This window comes from Bombina bombina, chromosome 5 (assembly GCF_027579735.1).
Source record: "Bombina bombina isolate aBomBom1 chromosome 5, aBomBom1.pri, whole genome shotgun sequence".
Lineage (NCBI taxonomy): Eukaryota > Metazoa > Chordata > Amphibia > Anura > Bombinatoridae > Bombina > Bombina bombina.
The window spans coordinates 904,141,286-904,168,519 of NC_069503.1; the positions used below are offsets into that span (position 1 = coordinate 904,141,286).

The window sequence follows — 27,234 nt, forward strand, 5'->3', positions numbered from 1 at the left end:
TTCTTTACTCCATGGACTTCTATGGGGGAAAATGTGAACGTTCATACGATATCCTAACTTCCGCTTTTTGCCCTTGTAAGGTTAACTCGCGAGTTAAAACAGATTACTTTCAACTCCTTATACGAGCACAACTCAATGAGTGTAAAAAGCTAAACTTTTAGCACAGTTAACGCTCGAGCAGTCCACTTGTAGTCTGGCCCTTAGAGTGTGTGTATATATATATATATATATATATATATACATATACTGTATATATATATATATATATATATATATATATGCACATAACTTCTTTTGGACCTCAGATATCGCGACCGCACTTTTCTCTCCATAGACTTTAAAGAAAAAAAACTAAAACTTATCACTCACGTGCTAACCCGACAGTTAATACTTCACATTTCAACATTCTTCACACACAGGAAAATTTTATGTTTATTTTAAATAGACATATCTATCTATCTATCTATCTATCTACCATACCTGTATATATACAGGACCTGAATACTCTCTCCAAAATTATCAAGAAAGCTGTCAAAAAGCCGCGCACCAAGTACGGAGCGATGAGCAGCGGACTGTTGTTAACTAACAGTCATTGATCTCGCTGTTCTTCGGCTTATTCGCAGCTTTCTTGGTAACCTGTCACTAAGCACCCACACTATAATATACAGTTTACCCCCTATACCGCCGCTCCCGGACCCTGCTGCACCTAAATAAAGTTATTAACCCCTAAACCGCCGCTCCCAGACCCCGCCGCAACTAAATAAAATGTTTAACCCCTAAACCGCCGCTCCCGGACCCCGCCGCAACTAAATAAAATGTTTAACCCCTAAACCGCCGCTCCCGGACCACGCCGCAACTAAATAAAATGTTTAACCCCTAAACCGCCGCTCCGGGACCCCCACAAAACTAAATAAAGTGTTTAACCCCTAAACCGCCACTCCTGGACCCCGCCACAACTATAATAAATGTATTAACCCCTAAACTGCCGCTCACGGAGCCCACCGCCACCTATATTATATGTATTAACCCCTAATCTGCCCCCCCTACACCACCGCCACTATAATAAACATATTAACCCCTAAACCTAAGTCTAACCCTAACACCCCCCCTAACTTAAATATTATTTAAATAAATCTAAATAAAATTTCTATCATTAACTAAATTATTCCTATTTAAAACTAAATACTTACCTATAAAATAAACCCTAAGCTATCTACAATATAACTAATAGTTACATTGTAGCTATCTCAGGGTTTATTTTTATTTTACAGGCAAGTTTGTATTTATTTTAACTAGGTACAATAGATTTTAAATAGTTATTAACTATTTAATAACTACATAGCTAAAATAAATACAAATATACCTGTAAAATAAATCCTAACCTAAGTTACAATTACACCTAACACTACACTATAATTAAATTAATTAAATAAATTAACTACAATGAAATACAATTAAATTAAAATTAAATAAAAGTAACTAAAGTACAAAAACAAACAAACACTAAATTACAGAAAATAATAAAATAATTACAAGATTTTTAAACTAAATACACCTAATCTAATCCACCTAATAAAATAAAAAGGCCCCCCAAAATAAAAAAAAGCCCTACCCTATACTAAATTACAAATAGCCCTTAAAAGGGCCTTTTGCGGGGCATTGCCCCAAAGTAATCAGCTCTTTTACCTGTAAAAAAAAATACAATACCCCCCAACATTAAAACCCACCACCCATACACCAACCCTACTCTAAAACCCACCCAATCCCCCCTTAATAAAACCTAACACTAACCCCTTGAAGATCACCCTACCTTGAGATGTCTTCACCCAACCGGGCCTAAGTCCTCAACGCAGCCGGGCGAAGTCTTTATCCAACCGGGCAGAAGAGGTCCTCCAGATGGGCAGAAGTCTTCATCCATGCGGCATTTTCTATCTTCATCCATCCGACAAGGAGCGGCTCCATCTTGAAGACATCTGAAGCGGAGCATCCATCCAGACCGACGACTACCCGACGAATGACGGTTCCTTTAAATGACGTCATCCAAGATGGTGTCCCTTGAATTCCGATTGGCTGATAGAATTCTATCAGGCAATCGGAATTAAGGTAGGAAAAATCCTATTGGCTGATGCAATCAGCCAATAGGATTGAAGTTCAATCCTATTGGCTGATCCAATCAGTCAATAGGATTGAGCTTGCATTCTATTGGCTGTTCCAATCAGAAAAAGACAAAAGCTGTACAGAAAATGTAGTGGAAAAAGCTTACGAAAAAGTAAAAAACACCATCAGGGATAGTCTTTTAAAAACCAAAACTACTAACATTGAAATTGAAAACAAAAATGCAAGCACCAGATATATATCACCACATATACAAATGGTGCTAAACAAATAGAGAAAATTTTAAACAAACATTGGGGAGTCCTGAAAAAAGATCCAGTATTAGTAAATATTCTCACTGTACCACCAAAAGTAACTTATAGGAAAAATAAGTGCATAAAAAACATCCTCGCTCCTACTACCCTAAATATATCAAAAATCAAAGAAAAAAGTCCACCAATTAATGGCTTTTTCAAGTGCGGAAGAAAAAACTGCGTGTGCTGCAGCCACATAAATAAAAATAAAGAAAGTAATAAATGGATTATTAACAATAAAGACGAACAAGTACCCATAGAGAGTTTTTTAAACTGCAAATCTGAATTTATAGTGTATCTATTAGAATGTTCATGTAAGAAATTCTATATAGGGCGTACAAAAAGAAGTCTTAGGAGACTAGTGTTTGAACATATAAACAACATTGAGGATGCCAATTCTGAATACGGCATCGGAAAACCCTTTGAAAAATATCACAATAAAAACACTGACAACTTCACAGTTAGAGCAATTGAACAAATACCAATCTCTAAAGGTAACGAAAGACTACTGGAACTAAGAAAAAGAGAAAGCTATTGGACTCACCGTCTAAAAATGTTGCAACCAATAGGTCTCAATAAAGACATTGGGGCCTATCTATCAAGCTCCGAAAGGAGCTTGACGGCCCGTGTTTCTGGTGAGTCTTCAGACTCGCCAGAAACAGAAGTTATGAAGCAGCGGTCGCAAAGACCGCTGCTCCATAACCTGTCCGCCTGCTATGAGCAGCTTTTCTTAACCTGTTCTATAGCCTGCCACCTAAAGGTTTTCACATGTTTGTGATGTATTTCAATAAAGTGTTTGGAAAGGGCAGAACATGGTCGTTCTCCTGAGATGTATGACAAGTGCTCCCTGATACGTGTGCCCACCTCCCCTACCTATATACTGTTTTTGACAAAGACTGCACTCAACTAAGTAGATAACATAGCTGGTAATATGATCACAAGAAGTGCAGATTTTTCTCCCACACCTATATGAAAATGTAACCAAGAACTAGCTCTACTTTTTTCAGTTTTTAACATACTGGGTGCTAAAATGTTACCAAATGTGACATTCCTTCTAGGAACAAACATGCAGCCTTTCTCAATGGTTTTTCTCAAAGTTTTATCGCCCATCAAGATAGGTACATTTTTCTTTATCACATCACATACCTCTTCATATTGATTTGAATATGAAGTGATAAACTTGGGCTTATGTTGATCCAATGATCGATCTCGCTTCTTAGATACATTATTCCTTTTCAATAAAGAGTCTCTACTCACTCCCTGAGTCTCATAAAAGGCTTTTTTAATTACACTCACTGGGTAGCCTCTCCGCATCATCCTGTCTTTCAAATTTCTGCTCTCCATTGGGAAGGCACCTTCCAGAGAACAGTTCCTTTTTGCGCGCGAAAGCTAACTTTTCGCTATGCCTTTAAAAACATGTTTAGGGTGGCTTCCTATAGAGATCTGAAATGATTTTAGCACTTCTTGCATCACCAAGCAGGGTGATATCCAGGAAATTGATCCTATCTTTCTGCCACTCAAAAGTGAACTGTAAGCCCACATTATTACAGTTGAGGGTGGTAACAAAGTCATTAGCCATAGTGGAATCAGAGGATCATACAATAAGCAGATCATCGATGAATCTCAGATATTTCACAATATAAAAATGAGGAAAAAGGAAAGGCACTTGTGTGTACCAGTATAGAACAGGTTAATCAACCTAGAATCCCCAATCCAGGGTACTCACATTTTTATGGAGCACTCAGCGCACCCTATTAGGAGCTTCTGTATTAGCAACTCCTTTATTATCCTATTTCACAATATAATCTGAGTAACAGCCACTACCTCCATAGACGTGTGTCCTCTCCCACCAACCCATGAAAAGGTTTGTGTAGGAGGGAGCAAATTTATCACCCATGGCGGTCCCATGCCTCTGGAGGTAGTAACGTCCTTGGAACACAAAAAAATTGTGCTCCAATATGAATCTGATAACTTTAATAATCAAACTCCTGGCCTCATCAGTTAAATCAGTATATAGACTCAAAAAGTAATCAATTGCTGTCAAACTATGAATGTGTGGGATAGAGGAGTACAGTGAGACCACATCAATAGTAAACCAACTGTACCCCTCTTCAGAAAACATAGGTTCCAATTGTGGCAAAGCATGTGTGGTATATCTAACATAACTAGGTAGCAGTTTTACCAGGGGTTGTAAATATTGAGCTACCCATTTTGACAGTGGCTCAAGTAATGATCCAATGCCTGCCACTATGGGTTTCCCCTTAACATTCGTCAGGCTTTTATGGACTTTTGGGAGGTGGTGGAAGATGGGAGTCACTGGACTATCCACCAAGAGGTGGTTGGCTGTAAGTAGATCCATGAGTCCCTCCTGTACCACCTCATCCAATAGGTGTGATAACTCTTTCTTAAACATTGCTGTAGGGTCCCCAGACAGGGTGAGGTAGGTATCTTTATCACTAAGCTGTCTGATAGCTTCCTCTATATAGTGAGCCCTGTCCATTACGACTAAAACGTCTGCCTTTATCTGATTGCCTGATTGCTATCTCTTTATTTGGAGATTTAATAAAGCTTCACACTTTTTATTAGTTAAATTCTGGGAGTTCAAATCTGAAATCTCAGTGAGTTTAGTAAGATCTTCTACTACCCTTTGGTGAAACACCTCCCACAGTTTGCCCCTCACCTGGATAGGATAGAAATTAGACTTGTTTTTGAGCTTAGGTTAAAGACTTGAAACCTGTAAATCATTTTGTTTAATACTTTCATGTTGGAGTTCTTCAAGAGCTATAATGGTGCAAGTATCCTTAAAATTCAAATTACTAATACTTGACTCCGCACCATTTAATGGTGACTTAGCAGCTATTTGTTCTGTTTGAACTTCACCAGCAAAACATTTTTAAGGGTCAAATCTCTTATCAGTTTATTAACATCTAAAATTGTCTAAAAAAGACTGAACTTCCTAGAAGGGACAAAACCCAAACCATAATTTAGAAGCTTAGTCTCAATATTGGTTAAAGCATACATAGATATGTTTATAACAGTATTCACTGATATTTCTTGGTTTTGGCCTATTTCCCCCTCAGTCTGTATCTCTGGGGGCCTAAATCCTCCTTGTTTGGGTTTCCTACTGTCACTTGGCCCCCTCCCTGAAATTGTTTGGGGGCCCTGTGAAAAACCTGAGAATCAGTACTATACTTAGTCAGTTGATTATGTGGTAATTTATTTTTAGTGCCTGTATGTTCCCCATGTGTTTTGGGATTGCTAGTCTTGGGTCTAGCCCCTAGAGAAGTATGGCCTTTTCAGATGCCCTTATTGGTATTACCTTAAACTGGGACATGCACTATTTTTTTGGGCTGCTCTTCCTCTTCTGAAACCTCCTCCTCTCCATAGGACCCCTCAAAACTTGAGGCAAATCTTTCTTCGTCTGTATTATCATTCTCTGAGTCTGTAAAGGTTACTTTCTTGTTAAGATCAGTAGTAGTTTCCTGTTAGACTTATTATACCTCCTATTTGGATATCTCTTTTGTTTATTTTTCTTACCACAAGGTTTATCTAAATCATTCTGATCATACCAAGATTTATTTCTCTGGCGACAACGCCAAACATAAACTAAACCCAAAGAGTAATCTTTCTGGTGTCATAGAAATTTGCTGTGTTTTACCTGAATAACCAGTCTCTTGGACTCATCTAGGGTTTGTTTGAATATGCTATCAAATTTGGTGTAAACTTCACACTGATTAAACTTGATCATATCAGCTTCAATAGTAGCTATCTTGGTTTTTACTTCACACAGTAAAATATCTTTATACTCAATGAGGAGGGAGATAAGAGTCAAAGAACAATCTGTAAGGGCCTGATTCCAACGATCAATAAAAAGTTGATCCTTTATGTCATAAGTTGGAAACTTGTTTAGTCTCAAGCCCCTAGGGATCATTTTTAGAGCCAAATATTTAGACAATATCCATTTGTCCCATTTCAATTTTTGTTCTTTTAGTTTAAGGTGCATGATTCTGAAATAAATCCCCCAATTTAGTTCTAGAGGAATCACAATTAAACACATCTTCCAAATCAAAAAGATCTAAATTATCTTCATTAATATCATTGAATGAATACATAGTATCCATGTCCTGTGCTTCATACATATTTCTGGAAGAAGCGGCCAACACCATTAGTAATAATAAATATAAATACTGGTAAAAAGATAACCAAACACAACAAATGTAATACACATAAGCCCTTAGTTAAAGAAAGTACTTAACCTGTGGGGAAAAAAGGCAAACAGGTGCACAAAAACGGTAGAAATAACAAAGTATGTAAGAAAAGGTGCTCACCATGTAAATACAAAACTCAGGCTGGTATGTCAAAGATTCGCTAAGTCGACATGTTTCGGCCTGTAACGAGGCCTTTATTAAGACTATTGATAAAGGCCTCGTTACAGGCCGAAACGCATCGACTTAGAGAATCTTTTACATACCAGCCCGAGTTTTGTATTTACATGGTGAGCACCTTTTCTTATATACTCCGTTATTTCTACAGTTTTTGTGCACCTGTTTGCCTTTTTTCCCCACAGGTACTATAAAGGGATCCCTGACTAACTCAGGAGATGGAACACCCAGCATTCATATACATCTGGATTATATATATATTTTCTTTGGATTCTCGTTGCATTTATTTGACTTATTCTAGACATTTGTATAGACTTTAATCTCTGGACAATCAGTTTTTGGACATTTACATTTATATTTTTTACTCACCTTTTACATTTTTTTACCCATTTTTGGCTGTTTTTTTCTGACATTTTCTTTGCCATGTCTTATACCATTTGAACCTGGGGTCACCTATATGGTTCTTTACCCACTGTTAACATACATGTATGCTTAATCCTTGTTTGTTTATTGTCTTCACGTATTGTTTTTATACTGTTTGTTCTTATATTGTCTGCACGGGCCAACTTTATCAGTTTCTTTATAATCTGTCTCCTTATGAATTGTACCCTATTGTATTAAATTGTGTATTTAACTCTCTATATCAAATTGTGCATTTAGCTCCTTGTATCACATTTTTTACCAATTTTTTATCAATTTTTTTATTATAGCTTATTTCCTTTAGCCTATTGTTATCCCAAGTCCCTCTTTTCACTAACACACTTTAAGATCTTTCTCTCTAGCGCACTTTAGCCTCCTCTGGGAGGCGCTCCTATATTCTCTTGACATCTTAGTTATTTGAGTGATTTGTTAGGTTTTCGCTCACCTTTAGTGAGCTTGTGTGCTCCAAAATTTGGTGTTGATCTCTATCCCTTTTTCCTATTTCCAAATGTATAGCACTGCCCAGCTTGAAAAAAGGCACAGGATTCCCAGCTCATACATCAACACTCACTGCAAAGTGCTTACCAGCACAGGACTTTTCCAAACTGCTGTAGCCTTGGCCATGGTCCAACCAGCTGTGTCTGTGAGACTAATTCGTAACCCTAAGGGCTGTAAGCTTTAATATTAAGGAGTAGACAGTAATAGTAATTTGAATTTTAAGGATACTTGCGCCATTATAGCTCTTGAAAAACGCCAACATGAAAATATTGAACAAGATGATTTACAGATTTCAAGTCTTAAACCTAAGCTCAAAAACAAGTCTAATTTCTATCCTATCCAGGTGAGGGGTAAACTGCTGGAGGTGTTTCACCAAAGGGTAGTAGAAGATCTTACTGAGCTCACTGAGACTTCAGATTTAAACTCCCAGAATTTAACTAATAAAGAGCGTGAAGCTTTATTAAATCTCCAAAAAAATGAAAGGATAGTAATCAGGTAAACAGATAAAGACGGAAGTATAGTCATAATGGACAGGGCTGACTGTATAGAGGAAGCTATCAGACATCTTAGCAATAAAGAAACCTACCACACCCTGTCTGAGGACCCTACAGCAAGGTTTAAGAAATAGTTATCACACCTATTGGATGTGGTGGTGGAGGAGGGACTCATGGATCAACTTACAGCCAACCATCTCTTGGTGGATAGTCCAATGACTCCCATCTTCCACCACCTCTTAAAAGTCCATAAAAGCCTGACCAATGTTAAGGGGAGACCCATAGTGACAGGCATTAGATCATTACTTGAGTCACTGTCAAAATGGGTAGATCAATATTTACAACCCCTGGTAAAACTACTACCTAGTTATGTTAGAGATACCACACATGCTTTGCAACAATTGGAACCAATGTTTTGGGAAGAGGGGTACAGTTGGTTGACTATTGATGTGGTCACACTGTACTCTTCTATCCCACACATTCATGGTTTGTCGGCAATTGATTACTTTTTGAGTCTATATACTGATTTAACTGATGAGGCCAGGAGTTTGATTATTAGAGTTATCAGATTCCTATTGGAGCACATTTTTTTGTGTTCCAAGGACGTTACTACCTCCAGAGGCATGGGACCGCCATGGGAGCTAAATTTGCTCCCTCCTACGCAAACCTCTTTATGGGTTGGTGGGAGAGGACCCACGTCTATGGAGGTAGTGGCTGTTATTCAGATTATATTGTGAAATATCTGAGATTCATCTATGATCTGCTTATTGTATGGTCCTCTGATTCCACCATGGCTAATGACTTTGTTACCACCCTCAACTGTAATAATGTGGGCTTACAGTTCACTTTTGAGTGGCAGAAAGATAGGATCAATTTCCTGGAAATCACCCTGCTTGGTGATGCGAGAAGTGCTAAAATCATTTCAGCTCTCAATAGGAAGTCCATTTCGGGAAACAGTTTATTGCATGCTATTCATGAGACTCGATGAGTGAGTAGAGACTCTTTATTGAAAGGGGATAATTTATCTAAGAAGCGAGATCGATGATTGGATCAACATAAGCCCAAGTTTTAAGTTATGTGATGTAATAAAACAAAAATTACCTATCTTGATGGGCGATAAAACTTTGAGAAAAACTATTGAGAAAGGCTGCATGTACGTTCCTAGAAGGAATGTCACACTTGGTAACATTTTAGCACCCAGCATGTTAAAAACTGAAAAAAGTAGAGCTAGTTCTTGGTTACATTTTAATGGGTCCTATAGGTGTGGGAGAAAAATCTGCACTTCATGTGATCATATTAACAGCTCTACATTATTTAAATCTCATGTCACTGGACATGAATTCTGTACTAGGGGATTTATAAATTGTAAGAATACCTATGTTATCTACTTAGTTGAGTGCAGTCTTTGCCAAAAACAGTATATAGGTAGGACAACAAGGGAGGTGGACACACGTATCAGGGAGCACGTGTCATACATCTCAGGAGAATGACCATGTTCTGCCTTTTCCAAACACTTTATTGAAATACATCACAAAAATGTCAAAACCTTTAGGTGGCAGGCAATAGAACAGGTTAAGTAACCACCTAGAGGGGGTGACAAGTTTCAGATAATGTGCAAACAGGAAACATATTGGATCTTTAAACTACAAAGTTTGTTGCCACTAGGCTTCAACTCTGAATTCGATATTATACATTTTTGGCAGAGGTGATGCTTTTTTCTTTAACTTAATTTAAGGTACATCTATAATGATATTGGGACTCTCGCCTATATTCAGTTGAGGAATATTGATGTTATGAATTCAGAACAGCCATGACAAGCATATATTCTTATTATCTTAATGTACATTTCGAGTATGCTGTAGATTATAGAGTAGATTATTGCTCTCCTTTTTCTATGCCATGGTATGAATTGTCCATGTACATATCAATCAATCAATGTGGGTATTTGTTTATGTCATGAAAACATATATCATTTTGAGTAAAATGGTTTTGTGTATACCCTAGACTATGTTGCCAACCAATGCTTAGAGATGTATTTGTTTGTTAAAATTATGGGTATGACTTCATTACTTATAGTTTGATATTGTGTTATTCTGCACAAATGACTGGTTACAGAGTTACATCCATAAGTAAGAGAAGATTTTTACTTATCTAATTACTGATGGGGTAGGGGTTTGCTAGATGAAACAGTGCTAGTAATTTCTCAGATCAACTAGTTAATATGATATGACATGTTAATAGGAGGGTTATCCGGGTACCAACTAGTTATATGTTTTGATACTGAAGTTACACTAACTCATGTATTAAGCTATTTTTCCAAACTATGTCTTTGTGTCCATAATATTGAATAGATCTATACTTTTAATACTTTATTGTTATTTGTATACAAAGTATAGTTTATATGTTCATATAATCTTCATCTATAGTTACTAATAAGTGAACACTAGTTTGTATGCATAGGGTTAATTTTCCTGGCTACTTGTTTTTAATCCAGTCAGGAGATGATGCATTCTGTTTAAATTGATGCTTCACATGTTAGAAATTAGTCTACGATTACGGTCTGGAAGACCGAAACTGGTCAGACTCTGTGCTGCCATGAATTTTTTCTACATGTCCTGTTGTTTTAACTGGAATAAAGCTACTTATCGTCATTTATAAGCTTCTCTTTTGAAACTCTTTATTTTTGCATTTGCTAAGTGGACAGTGGGGTGTCTACTCCTTAATATTGAAGCTTACAGCCCTTAGGGTTACGAATTATTCTCACGATACGAGCTTCTGAATACAAACAAAGACACAGCTGGTTGGACCACAGCCGAGGCTACTGCAGTTTGGAAAAGTCCCATACTGGTAAGCACTTTGCAGTGAGTGCTGATGTATGAGCTGGGAATCCTGTGCCTTTTTTTCAAGCTGGGCAGTGCTATACATTTACAAAGAGCAATAGTGGACGTTCCTTGACTCGGATATGGTTTTGTTCCTGATTGGCCACGGTCTGATCACATGATAGGCAGAGTAAGTGTAAGGACTCCTCTTTACTACTGGATGCATAGCGCATATATGAAACGCAAAGTGGAGTCAGCTATTTCTTCAAACCGGGTGAGTGAAGAGTTTTGTGTTTATGGACTTTGTTTCCATCACTTACCGGAACTTTACCTTCGCGTTAAATCCTGTTACTACCCATAAGTGGGTGGTGAGCGTGTTTCTGTGGTTCATACCACTCATCACAGGAGCTAGCGAAGGGTTGTGTTAAGATGCATACATGCCTTTAGGATGCATACCTCCATGTTGTACTCTATTTCCTAACCCCTAGTGGGAGCTTGGTGATTTAAGCTAGTTATCACCTCAAATAGAGCTAGTTGATAGTATATAAACACCAACGGCTCTAGGATGACCATATTTCACCTTGGTATGGCGCGCAACTTTAAAGCCTCACCCGGTAAAGTACTTGCGGCTTATTAATTGGCTGCATATCTGCATACACATGTGTGGACTTTGCTTGTTTATATATTATTCTTCTTCTTATTTGTGCATACTTTGGGAGAGTACCCAATTTTAGGAAGCTTTCCTCTATAGCGCATTCAAGTGGTTTTCTACCCTTACTTAAAATAAGAGAATAGCCTTGCAGAGAGCTGCAGGTAGAAGAGGAGATAAAAAAGAATAGTGAGTAGTTGCCATGCTACAGTAGTTGTGCTTAGCAGTTTAATGTACCTTTAAATATTACAGTAATATTTAGTGCATTGTCCAATCTTTCATTCACCCACATGATCCAATGGTTTGGTGTATTATGTGCCTCACACCAACACATCTGTGTAGTGTTTCCTCTTCTCTCACATGGCACAAACAAACCTTGTTTTACTTACACAATATGCAGAAAGCCTCCAAACCGCTAGAAAAATAGATTTTTTCTTCTGTTTCTCCAGTACCAGGGAAATTAGTGGTTATAGTTTAAAGGGTAAAGGAAGAACAAGTGTAACTTAAACTGTTTAAACTTTGGATAATTATCAAATTTTCCAACAATTATATGCCAATTGGGAATTGTGAAACTTTTGTTTATTAACCAGAATCTACTTTTAATTCAAATAACTCAACAGTAATGCCTCTACAATTTATGGGCTTTATTAGCAAATTCACTAAAGCATAATTTACATTTTTTAAGAGATACTGTTTTTTCCCCCTCAAAATTAAGCGAGATGGTGTGTCTGCAATTTAAGAAACAACAAGCTCTTATATAGCAAATCCTGAGTTGTTTTTTTACCCCAAAGACACCTGTACTGACAAATACCAGGCAACCCCCTCCATTTGTGCTTTTTTCCTTTTTACATCACCATTTACATATCTTGCGCACCATTCAGCAAAGGAGCACACGCTCCTCATAACAAGCAGCACCAGGATGCTTGGCAGAAGACAAACTGTACAATTGCAGTGTGACTACCATTTTATAAATAGCAAATAAGATCTATCTTAATTTATGCTTTCAGATTTAGCAATTATGATGCACTGCTTTGCAGTGGCAATCATCTTGCATTTGTGTCATCTGTCTTTTCTCGAATCATCTGGCACCACTTTGCTGATTTTTTTTTTTTTGGGGGGGAAGCAAAAATAGGTTGGGGAGCCTAGTATTTGGCTTTGGGATATTAAAAGGGGTTAAAAATCATAATATGCTGTATGAGAGCTTTCATGTATTGCAGCCACAAAGTCTCACTTAATTGTAAGACAAAATTGTTTATGTTTATTAACAGTTTAATCTACACTTTAGGTTGAGAAATGTAATGGATTTGTTTCATTGATAGTTTTTCGATGATTATTAAATCTATGTTCATTTTTTGTGTATGTCTCCAAAAGGCTGATGGGGAAAACCAGATATGGACTCCTTGCCCAATGTGCTTAGAGGGATATGGCTGCACATCACTGACGAGGCCGAGAAGGTCGAAAAGATCACCTGGGTTTGCCGTTTTCCTTGTTCAGAGGAGAATAACCTGTTATTTTAGGGCTGTACAGACCTTGTTAGGTGGGAATCGGGATCCTACTGATATACTACAGGAAAGTTTTCCTCTGTGAAAAGCACAGTTGGACAAAAAGAAGCTATTCCCAGGTGGCAACTGGGGGATAGAACAAGCTATTGAGCTGCTGTTTGTTCCTGGAAGACTGCTTCTCTTTCTGTTTTGCACTTATATACAGTATATGTCTATATATGTATACAAATGTATTTATGTGTTTATATGTGTATATATATATATATATATATATATATGTATGTATGTCTGTAAATATATATACAGTACAGGTAGAAAACCCTTTATCCAAACTGCTTGGGGCTGGAAAAAGTTTAGAATTAAGAATAGTTTGGATTTTGGAATACTTGTATCTTTCAAATGGGACAGTTGGGAAAAACAAGTGTAAACAACAATATATATTGGGGCCAATTTATTAATGTGTGAGCGGACATGACATGATGTAGCTTATCATGTCCGCCGAACATCGATAAATGCCGACAGCATACGCTGTTTGCATTTATCATTGCACAAGCAGTTCTTGTGAACAGCTTGTGCAATACCGCCCCCTGCAGATTCGAGACCAATTGGCCGCTAGCAGGGGGTGTCAATCAGCCCGATCACATAGGATCGGACGGATTGATGTCAGCGGCCTCAGAGCAGGCAGACAAGTTATGGAGCAGCAGTCTTTAGACCGCTGCTTCATAACTTCTGTTTTGAAACAGGGGCATCAAGCTCCATTCGGAGCTTGATAATTCGGCTCCAATATGTCATTTAGGCAATATTTAAATTTCATAAAACTGCTTATACATGCAAATAAAGCCGCTTGTTATCTGGCCCATAAACAGTAAAAAATAGATGCCCTGATTGGTTAGAAAAAAATAAAAGAGAAATATTTGAAATGCTATGGTCATTGCAAAAATAAAAATTAGTTGGCTAGATTCCATTTTTTTCTTTTTTTTTAGCATTTTAATCTAATATTTGAAACATTTTGTTGTAATTTTAGCTATAATATATTGGATATTACAGTATAAACGGGTTTAACATTCGTCCACAGAAAATAATTGTGAGACGTTAAATTGACATATACTGTATTCATCTGAGATACAAGCCTCTATAAGCATTTTCAGGTGCTATGATTAATCTTAAAAGATGTGTTTTTGCTTCTCTTCCATTTGCTTTTCACATAAAAAGACATTTTGACTGATATATGGCCTGAGGGAATTCTCCCATTTGTCAAAAAACCTTTCATATTCATGTTAAATACAGCAAAACTAGGGCATTTTTCCCTGCTTCATGGTTCTTTCACTAGATTTGACGTGTGATCATAGGAGCTTATAAGAACAATTTATCACTACTCTCTCGCCAAGTTCTGCAGCCAAAACCTGATTGAGAACTAAGAGGTAGAATCATATCTTTTCTATGCTGCTTACTCTAGGGGCTTATATCATTTTACTACACTTTATAAACAAAAACAGTTGCTACATTCTTGTAAATGTGTAGTAGTGAATTTTTGTATAGCTTGTAAGCCAAGAAACTGTAAGTACAAAAACTAAAATAAATAAATAAGTAAAATTAGTTGATTGCTTTTATTTTTTACCTTAAAAATGCAAGTTTGGTTTTATTGAATGTCACAGTAGAAAGGAAATCTGTTCACAAGTAGTGAATCCAATGTTTTTTTCCAGCAGAAGGTAAAACATCAAAGAAATATATTTAAAATGCTAAGAAAATTACTTACAAACACCTAGATTTATTATTTCATAAATAGGCGCAATGGGCTCCATAAAAAAAAAAAAAAAGATTAATTAAATACAAACACAGTATGGAGAAACAATAATACATAGCCATATATCAAGGTTATAATTTAGCTGTTTCCAATCTGTTTCTGCATCTAGTAACATAACATGTAAGCATTTGGCAGATTTATACATATAAGGACATAATGACATTTACTAACAATTACACAAGAAGTGATACAAAAAAAGCCATTTTAATGCAGTACAAAATAAACATGTTTGCTTTCCCTATATCCCACGGTAGGATTTTTTTTTCTCTCATTCCATCAATGAGACAACCCCAAACTTTATTTGATAACATTTGGAGACTTTTGTTTCCCTTAAAGGTTTGAAAATATAGACATATTAAGCATTAAAAAAACAAGTAAAAATATGAATGTTTGCCAATTTTGCCCTTTTTCCTGAAATTAACCAGTTCTGAAATGCAATTTAGCTACAAAAACATTCACATTTTATACTCTAGGAGAGTGGACACCAATGCTATTTACAACCTTGCTATGAGTGCTACATCAAGTCATTGAAAAAGTCTTTAGTAGTTTTATATAAACAACCATTATGAAAACCAATGGAAAATTCCAGGAGTTTTATCCGAGACATCTACAGTTGCTAAGGCAGTTACTAGCGCAGCACTTCACAGCAAAACCAACATAAAATCTGAATGGTCCAATTTTCTTTCAGTATGTAGGAAAAAGAACAATGTTCATTAAGGATTTTTTAAGAGTAAAAGGAAAGAAGCAAGACTATTTTTTTCCCAGAGTGGGTAACCCACAAACTCAAATGTCCTAAGTGCTTAGCAACTTGTATTTTCTAATAAAATCACATGATGCATCCATGAGAAAAGTTGCCCTTGCATTCCTCAGCCAAAAGTAGCTTGTATGCTTGTTGTTATTTTCAGGTTAGGTACAGTGCTTTGTCTCTCTGCATGTTTCTAAAAAAAGAAAAAAAAAAGAAAATTATCTTTTAATAAACATAGTTTATTAATTTATTGATTGTATCATAATGGAATATTTGCTGCATTTAAAAGAAGGTATTTAAAACACATTTGTTTTGTTTGTTATTTTTAATTTTATTGTTTACTAGAAAATATAATGCCCTTTTAAACATGAATAATATTTGACTACTGTAGCCATACTAGTCTAAATAATTGCTAATAAAACAATCACAAGAAAAAAAGTGCTATACATTTCTAGCACAGCTGAAATTGGTGGCACTTTACAAACTATACCAACAACAACAATATATTATTTTTAACTACAAGGAAAATGTTTAGCTGCACCTTTAAAAGCAGTGACAAGCAACCTATTATCATACAAGGCCACACCCAATCTCTTCCCTAACATGCATGGTCATATCTACAAACTACCCAGAATTCTGCCATGGAATTGATCAATGGCACCTGTGTTACCTAGCTCCATCCTCAAGTCATCTAGTCTCGCTTCCCTTAAACCAGCCTTCAACTTCCCAGTCCAGAGGGCATTGGGACTATATTTGTGAGCTATGAAAAGTGGGCACCTTGCTTTATTCAAGATAACATAATTTTCTCTTGCATATTATGTTGTGATTACTTCCACAAGACCCCCATTGCAATACATTTGCAACCTGTATCTCAATTGTTACAGTACCTATTAAGCAGGAAACAACCTTAACACACAGAATACAATGAAACAGAAAAATTGGTAAATATTCTTATGTTCTAAAATGACAAATTCTTTATTTAATTCTCAGCTGCTTTATAATAGTTGAAATCCCTAGTCAAACAAAATCTATTTTATACTTTTCAAATCTACCTGATTACAGAATTCAGAAACTTTGCAGTAATTTCCCAGTTTGGTTTCTATGAGTAGATTTCTAAACGCTGACTTGTAGATCACAATACTGTTCTGTGATTTCACATTTCTCATTTGGCCATTAGGGATAGTATGGGCTCAAGTTAAATGAAATGTAAAAAATTGCTTTGCACAAGCATGTTCTGACCATTACAGTGGTCTCAATCTCTCAATTTAGCACAAGAAAATTAGTCCCTGTGTTAAAGGAACATTAATTTCAAAAGGAAGCTCAGGTTTTCTTATTTTTAGATCAAAAAAGTACTGTCTCACTAAAGAAAACACATCATTTGTATACATTTGTACATTTTCATTTCGGGTTTTCTTTCTCTGTTTTTAATCTATAAAACATTACCTTCACATTTACATCATATAACCACCATATTACCACCATATAACCATCGTATTACCACCATATAACCACCAAATAACCACCATATAACCGCCATATAATCACCATATTACTACAATATAACACCATATAACCACCATATTTCCACCATATAACCATCATATTACTAATATATAACCACCACATAACCACCATATTACCACCATATTACCACCACATAGCTACCATATTACCACCATATTATCACAATATTATCACCATATAACCACCATATTAAAACCACATAGCTCCTATATTACCACCATTAAGTGATAATTAGATTATTCTTATTTTCAACATGTCAATAGTTTTTAGATGTAGGCAGATAATCTGTCATTGGAATTAAAGAACTGCTTGTATATAAGGGAATCCCATTTCAGTAAGTGATCATGCATATTGTTAAAACTTAATAAGAACATAATAAATTTACAACAGTACTTAGAGTTTGATATAAAGTAAATAATAATATATTAATTTTAGACGTTGGTCAAAGGTGATCTATATATCCTTTTCAAGGCCTTTTCATGTATAAATACCAGAAATTTAACACTAGAGTGTGCTGGTTGATTGCTCACCCATTACTGCAGTAATCATTGTTCCATTCTAGTGTCTGTCCTGGAGGATTCCTGCAACCTGAACGAACATACTCCATCGCTTGTGAAACAACTTGAGCAGCTGTAGATGTCGGGTTGATAAGATTCTGATATTCAGGTTGAAGAGTAAATCCCTAAATAACAGTAAAACAGGAAAAATAGTGAAAAACAATATTCACTATGTTTAAAACATATACAAAATACAATAAGTTATAGCATCTTTGCAAAAAATACGTAAAGGAGAAAAATTGTATCTAGAAACAAGAACTCAGAAAACAGACAATCTTTATCTGTCTTTGAGAGATTTTTTTTCTTTATTATTATAAGTAGTAATAATAATAAACTCAAGGATACATTGCTTGTTCATTTTCAAAATATGCAACAAAATCTTTTTTTAAAAAAAAGACTGGTAGCAGGTGGTTGAGAGTTTTATTAGGCTACACCTATTCATGCATTGTTCTCTAAAACCCTTTTCTTCATTCAATCACAAAAGGACCATCTGCTTCTTTTTATTTGCACTTCTTTTTTTATACTAACAAAAAAAAAATGAAGCACAGCTCTGTACAAATTATTTGCACAAAGATAATGAGAAAAGAATAATAATCAAACCTCATGTTATATTAAAATTAAAACAAATATTTTTTTAACCATTTCAAAACACTATTTAATCTTTTTTTTAATAAAATTTGATAAATGAATGTACATCATGGTAATGTAAACTTAAATACTTCTGTGACCAAAATATAATTAAAAACAACAATATGTTTTTGATACTGGGGACAATCTCAAATTACAAAACTTTAACATATGACCAGAGAACACTATAGCTTAAAAAACAGTATTAAAAGGCAAAGGGGCGTAAAAACAAAAGTTCACTGACACATTCCTGACCTTGACATGTGTTCAAGAAGAATAGCTGGTCAGACATCACAAGGTCTTTTTAAAGTGACACTAAACTCAAAATGTTCATATCCTGCATAAATATAGCACAAAAGAAAAACACTAGTATCTTCTAGTTGGGAATGTTTATGTATAACAATAAGCAACCTCTGAGGAAGTAAGACCAATGTGATCTTATTAAATGTGCCAGGTTGTTACAGTTTTTTTCTCTCTACTGGATTTACAAGGGGAGTGCTAAATATCGCTCTCATGAAAATTTGTGCTCCACTGTGTAATAGCAGCGCATGCTAATGTGCACTGATAATAGAAGTTAACAGCAATGAGAACGTGAACTCGCGTTTACATTGCTGGGAAGCATTGTGTTCATGAGAGCACGCTTCCAAAGGATCTAATGGGAGCCTTGTCCTGATGACGTCACAGATGGCATCAGAACCTTGCTCAGTGAAGGGGGTAAGTAGCGCAGCGATGGGTAGCATTTTAAAATGTATGTATATGAATATATATTTATTACACATATTAACACATAAATATATATGTATATAGTCATATACATATATATTTACAGGGAACACACAGTTGCCATAGACTGCAATGTAAAGGCACTTTTCAGTTCTGTTTTTTCTAACACCCAATCCCACCAACTTTAGACCCTAAAAACTGCCGAGTGCAGATGTTTTTGATGTTAAAAAATGCTATTTTTTCAAACATTAAAAACTATAATGCCCTCTATTTTGAGGGCATTTGGGCCCTTTTAGAAAAGTAACCAGAGATCAGATCTCTGGTGAATTTTCTGAGTGATAATTGCTACTGCAAGCTCACGGGCACTCAATAATTTAGCACTCCACTTGTAATCTAGACCTAAATATTTAATGTATATATATATATATTACAAAGCAACGTAAGTTCCAAAAACGCTAACAGGAAAGTCGACTTTTTGGCTTATACTTAAAGGGCCACTAAACCCAAAATCTTTCTTTCATGATTCAGATAGAGAATAGAAATTTAAACAACATTACAATTTACTTCTATTATTTATTTTGCTTCATTTTTTAGATATCCTTAGTTGAAGAAAAAACAATGCACATGGTGAGCCAATCACACGAGACTTCTATGTGCATCAACCAATAAGCAGCTACTGAGCATATCTAGATATGCTTTTCAGTAAGGAATATCAAGAGAATAAAACAAATTAGATAATATAAGTAAATTAGAAAGATGTTTAAAATTGCATTCTCTTTCTAAATCATGAAAGAAAAAATGTGGGTTTCATGTCCCTTTAAGCATTTTTCAAGACTTCACATTTCATGTTGTTAATTCAGTATGTTGTAGCCATCATGGACCAAACATTACATCTCTATAATCATGGAGATACAATGTTTGGTCCATGAGGGCTATAACATACTGGTATAAACCAAGGTGTAGAAGTATGTCAAACGATTAGCAGTAACAGGAAACTGCTCACAATAAAGCCCACAGTTCAAGATCATGGACTAGATTACAAGTTGAGATTTATTTTTCATGGAATTTCTAGCATAAATTGCGCTTGTGTGAAAATACTACTGCAAGTATATTGCAAGCATAGTTTCGCTTGTATTACAAGTTTAAAGTAAAGTTTTGATGCTCGAGGGTTAGTATCACTCAAATGCAAATTAACAGAGCTAAAGCTAAACCGTAAGTCCCATTGTTATCAGAAACCCACAAGTTACACTTTATACAAATGCAAATCACTAATACAACAGCCATTCTGAATGAATACCCCTTACAATACAAGTGTTTACATTATTATTATTATTATTATCATTTTTTTGTATAGCGCAGCTAAATTCCGTAGCTATCATTTATACAGTGTGAAAGGACAAAATGAATTGGCATGAGTGAAATTAATCTTTTCACTCTCAAAAGTATAGCCAAACTTGTAAGTTGATTAGTCATAAATTTGAGCTGGGACATTATGGGTGTACCGTGCATGTGTCTATGATGTGTAATTTATATGAATTATACTGTAAAATGTTAAAAGGACAGTCAAGCCGAAATCAAACTTTCATGATTGGTAAAGGGCAAGCAATTTTTTTTTTTTAATCAAAGTTTTTTATAGAGGCAATACAAGAAAGAAAAAACAAAAACATAATATACATTTTGCATCGTTTTGGTAAATTTTGCATACATGACATTGTTTATCTATGTGAGAATGAAATATCATCATAAAAGAGAGCAAAGAGGTCTTAATACAAACATCACATATTCAGCTCTCCCAAAATACATAATACGTAAGGAAAGTAATGGGCATTGTATGCAAATGCAAAGTAAAATATTCATAATCTAGTGTTACCTCTTTTTCCTTTTGTTTCCTATTTGAACGCATAATAAACTTTTCATAATTTGAACATCCAGAAAAACTTATACATCTTATAGAGTGATAAACTAAGTATAATAGAAATGTAATTATTATCTGAGATTTTGCATAATATAGGAAGTCATAACAAGTTGCTCCTACTTAATGTACAAAATTAGAGAACAGGTCAGGGAGTGTTAATGTTCGACCGCCAGTGGACTAGCAACACTGCTATCAAAGCCGGGCAAGCAATTTTAAATATCTTTCAAATGTACTGTTATCATCAAATTTGCTTTGTTCACTTGATATTCTTTGTTGAAAGATAAATCTAGGTAGACTCATATGCTAATTTCTAATCCCTTAAAGGCCGCCTCTTAGCTCAGCGCATTTTGACAGTTTTTCGAAGCTAGACAGCGCTAGATCATGTGTGTCATATAGATAACATTGTGCTCACGCTGGAGTTATGAATAAACCAGCACTGATTGGCTAAAATGCAAGTCTGTCAAAATAACTGAGATAAGAAGGAAGTCTGCAGAGGCTACATACAATGCAATCACAGAGGTAAAAAGTGTATTAATATAACAGTGGTGTTTATGCAAAACAGGGGAATGGGTAATTAAAGGATTATCTATCTTTTTAAACAATTAAAAATTCAGATAGACTGTCCCTTTAATTATACATTTTTTCAAAGTTTGTTTATTGTAAAAAATGAGGTTTGTATTTTGGTGCTCCATTAATTAGTAGTGTAGGGTTAATTGTGATTTCTATATACAATCAAAGCATTTACCTGATACTTTAATATAAAAATTATTTAGTACTTTAGTAGATTTTTTTAAATTCACATGGAATTAGAGGCTTTTTTGTAGAAAGGATAATAACCCCCATAGAACTTCAAATCTGTTAGATTTAGAGAATTTAAAAAAAGGTATGACTTATATCATACCAAATGAGTAGCAGCAATATGCTGTCATCATACCAGTATGACTTATATCAAACCAAATGAGTAGCAGCAATATGCTGTCATCATACCAGTATGATTTATATCATACCAAATGAGTAGCAGCAATATGCTGTCATCATACCAGTATGACTTATATCATACCAAATGAGTAGCAGCAATATGCTGTCATCATACCAGTATGACTTATATCATACCAAATGAGTAGTAGCAATATGACGTCATCATACCAGTATGATTTATATAATACCAAATGAGTAGCAGCAATATGCTGTCATCATACCAGTATGACTTATATCATACCAAATGAGTAGCAGCAATATGATGTCATCATACCAGTATGATTTATATCATACCAAATGAGTAGCAGCAATATGCTGTCATCATACCAGTATGACTTATATCATACCAAATGAGTAGCAGCTATATGCTGTCATCATACCAGTATGATTTATATCATACCAAATGAGTAGCAGCAATATGCTGTCATCATACCAGTATGACTTATATCATACCAAATGAGTAGCAGCAATATGCTGTCATCATACCAGTATGATTTATATCATACCAAATGAGTAGCAGCAATATGCTGTCATCATACCAGTATGACTTATATCATACCAAATGAGTAGCACCTATATGCTGTCATCATACCAGTATGATTTATATCATACCAAATGAGTAGCAGCAATATGCTGTCATCATACCAGTATGACTTATATCATACCAAATGAGTAGCAGCAATATGCTGTCATCATACCAGTATGACTTATATCATACTAAATGAGTAGCAGCAATATGCTGTCATCATACCAGTATGACTTATATCATACCAAATGAGTAGTAGCAATATGATGTCATCATATCAGTATGATTTATATCATACCAAATGAGTAGCAGCAATATGCTGTCATCATACCAGTATGACTTATATCATACCAAATGAGTAGCAGTAATATGATGTCATCATACCAGTATGACTTATATCATACCAAATGAGTAGTAGCAATATGATGTCATCATACCAGTATGATTTATATCATACCAAATGAGTAGCAGCAATATGCTGTCATTATACCAGTATGATTTATATCATACCAAATGAGTAGCAGCAATATGCTGTCATCATACCAGTATGACTTATATCATACCAAATGAGTAGCAGCAATATGATGTCATCATACCAGTATGACTTATATCATACCAAATGAGTAGCAGCAATATGCTGTCATCATACCAGTATGACTTATATCATACCAAATGAGTAGCAGCAATATGCTGTCATCATACCAGTATGACTTATATCATACCAAATGAGTAGCAGCAATATGATGTCATCATACCAGTATGACTTATATCATACCAAATGAGTAGCAGCAATATGCTGTCATCATACCAGTATGACTTATATCATACCAAATGAGTAGCAGCAATATGCTGTCATCATACCAGTATGACTTATATCATACCAAATGAGTAGCAGCAATATGATGTCATCATACCAGTATGACTTATATCATACCAAATGAGTAGCAGCAATATGCTGTCATCATACCAGTATGACTTATATCATACCAAATGAGTAGCAGCAATATGCTGTCATCATACCAGTATGACATATCATATCAAATGAGTAGCAGCAATATGCTGTCATCATACCAGTATGACTTATATCATACCAAATGAGTAGCAGCAATATGCTGTCATCATACCAGTATGACTTATATCATACCAAATGAGTAGCAGCAATATGATGTCATCATACCAGTATGACTTATATCATACCAAATGAGTAGCAGCAATATGCTGTCATCATACCAGTATGATTTATATCATACCAAATGAGTAGCAGCAATATGCTGTCATCATACCAGTATCACTTATATCATACCAAATGAGTAGCAGCAATATGATGTCATCATACAAGTATGACATATCATACCAAATGAGTAGCAGCAATATGCTGTCATCATACCAGTATGACTTATATCATACCAAATGAGTAGCAGCAATATGCTGTCTTCATACCAGTATGATTTATAAGATACCAAATGAGTAGCAGCAATATGATGTCATCATACCAGTATGAGTTATATCATACCAAATGAGTAGCAGCAATATGCTGTCATCATACCAGTATGACTTATATCATACCAAATGAGTAGCAGCAATATGATGTCATCATACCAGTATGACTTATATCATACCAAATGAGTAGCAGCAATATGATGTCATTATACCAGTATGACTTTTATCATACCAAATGAGTAGCAGCAATATGCTGTCATCATACCAAGATGCACACAAATGCAAAGGGCTAGTGCATTTGTGGGTATTTTTGCAGCAATCTACATATCTGCTTAAGTGGGTGTAGTTGATATGGTTAATAATATAATATATTGGATCATTAAGGCAGTATTGGAAAATAAAATATGTCTATATTGCACTTTTAAAGGGACATTCCAGTCAAAAATGAAATGCACATAGATGATTTACATCTTTGAATAAAAAAACATATTTGCAATATACATACATTGACAAAAATGCTTCTAGTAAAAGTTATCTCTGGTTTAGTGTTAGCATTTTCCTCTGCATGTGCATGTGAAGCATAGCTAGATATTCTTTGTGCACCACAATTTTACCTATTGCAGCTACTCAGAGACCCAGTGGGGCTTGTTTTATGACAGCAATTAATAAGTGCTGTGTTTAAAATGCTGGTGCATGGAGCATACTAAAATACACGCTTGAAATAGATATAGCTTTTATTAGAACAGCACTATTCATGTTTCTCTCCTTATGGCCACAGAGTTTGCCACAATGTTTATAGCAATGTTATGCATAGTTGCAAACTTTGATGCCATTTAGTGTTTGTACCATTCCTTGGCAACAGTGCTTGCAAATATGTATAAAATTGCTATAAACATTGTTGCAAACACTGCTGCTAGATATATGCACTCCTGAGCTCACTTAGGATTACTCTTAAAAAATGATGCCAGAGAACTGAACAAAATTGATGATAGAAGTAGTTTGGAAAGTTGTTTTTCAATTGTATGGTCTATCAAATCCATTTAAAGGGACAGGCAACCCCACAATTTTAATTCATGATTTGAATAGAACATACAATTTTAAACAACTTTCCAATTTACTTTCATTATCAAATTTGCTTTAGTCTCTTGTTATCCTTTGCTGAAGGGACATCATTGCACTACTGGCAGAAAGATGAACACATCTAGTCAGCCAATCACAAAAGACAAATGTGTACAGGCACCAACTAGCAGCAGCTCCCATTAATGTAGGATATGTGCACATTCTTTTTCAACAAGGGATACCAAAAAATCCAAGCATATTTGAAAATAGAAGTTAATTTAAGTGTCTTGAAATTATATGCTCTATCGAAATCATGCAAGTTTAATTTTGACTTTCCTATCCCTTTAAGTTTACTTTTGACTTTACTGTCCCTTTAAGTTAGTATTTAACTATTTTAGTCTTATAAGGAACCCAAGATCAATATATTCTGAGAATGTGTCAGTCTTTATCAAGCAATTATGCAAGTTTCCAAATGATATAAACTGTCCAACCTCCAGTAATACCAATTTGCTAAATAGATGAAAAATACCTCAAATCAAATAACAAGGCAAATTTACTGCAAGTGTCTTTTTCATACAGGGGAGATTGGTTTGTCAAGGTCAACTTAAAAAAAAAATCTGGCAGAGCTCAGCTTCCATTTTTCTAGCCTGAGGAGAAATAAATGACTCCAATTTACATTGCTGAAAAGACACAATGATTGAAAATAGCTGTACATATATAGTGACTAAAAAATGAATAATGTGCCAATGTATTCAGCTAAGGATGGTTCAAATCATGCAACACACATTACAATGAGGCTATATAGTGGGCTAAATCATGAAAAGAATGTTTCATTAAACAACACAACATGTTTGTATTCAGTAAATAAAGGTCAGTGAGTGATATAGCAGACAGACACTTTCATAAGTTCTGAAAAAAATGTAATAACTGTTTCTATCACATTTGTAATACAACAACATTTCTAATATGACCTTGAAATGCAAAACATTTTAAATTCATATAATACTACTTTAAATGTAATAATAACACTTATTATTTGTTCAAATGGATTTCTATGATAAATAAAGATTTTTCAAAGGGTGTTAATGTTGTAGGTGGATAAAGAATAAAATGTATTGTTACAAAAACAGCTATAAGAGTACCAATATAAATTTGGAACCAACGTTATAAATGTCATTATGTCAATAATATTTTGTTTAAAATATGTTATGTTTTAGTTATTGTTTTATTAAATGTATTCAAATTAAATAATGTCAGTTATACCCATTAGCAAACTAAAAAATATAAACTCATAAAATGGATATATTTAGAAACTATTTTAATGTTTACATACCCAAGGATGTAATATTGGATGGCAACTTTCAGGTCAGCTCTGCATAGACAAAGAAAAACATTTGGAAGAATGCACTGTTGCGACAAGGGCTGGTATAACTGATTGACCCCATAAGTAAAGGGACAGGAAATCCCCAAATTTTCTTTTGTGATTCGGATAAAACATACTATTTTAATCATCCTTTTAATTTACTTCTATGATCAAATTTTATTTATTCTCTTATTATCCTTTGCTGAAGGAACACTGACAGCTAGCTGATCTAGAGAGCCAATCACGAGACAAATGTATGCAGGCACCAATCAACAGCTAGCTCCCACTAGTGTAGGATATGTCCTTATTCTTTATCCAACAAGGGATACTAAGAGAATGAAGCACATTTGAAAATAGAAGTGAATTTAAAAGTGTCTTAAAATGACATGCTCTTTCGGAATCATGCAAGTATAATTTTGACTTTCCTTCATCTTTAAAATGTACAGTTCTTCTTTGTTATCAGGAATTTGATAAAAGAAAGGAGCAATAAATTGACTTGTAAAAATGTCTTATGTAACAGGTAATAGAACATTTTGTGAGTGCCACATTGATTAGTTGTGAAAAAAAAGTCCAGATTCAAGAGAACATTTTGTTAAAGGAGGAGATATATGATTGTATCAACAACAAAATAATAGGCCTGTTTTGGAAGCAGCAAAAACATCTTACATCTAGAGCAATTAATGTTCAAGTGGGATCGTTAATTTGCGCTCCACTTGTAATCTAGCTCTAAATAATAAAAAAAAAAAACATAACTTGCATACGTGCAGACTGTTTGCCAGTACCTAAGATCGTGGTGACCAG

The 27,234-nt window shown here is 35.0% G+C and overlaps 1 protein-coding gene across 1 annotated transcript in view; it reads right to left on the minus strand.

Annotated features, from left to right (window-relative positions):
• Window positions 1-14,765: 14,765 nt before the first annotated feature.
• TOX (thymocyte selection associated high mobility group box) overlaps window positions 14,766-27,234 on the minus strand; it is a 505,432-nt gene continuing 492,963 nt past the window's right edge. Inside the window, exons 8-9 of the mRNA XM_053715064.1 lie at window positions 17,776-17,927; window positions 14,766-15,914 (exon numbers count right to left, since the gene is read on the minus strand). Of these exons, the coding sequence (XP_053571039.1) occupies window positions 15,878-15,914; window positions 17,776-17,927 (189 nt within the window). The 3' untranslated portion in view covers window positions 14,766-15,877. The remainder of the gene's footprint in view (window positions 15,915-17,775; window positions 17,928-27,234) is intronic.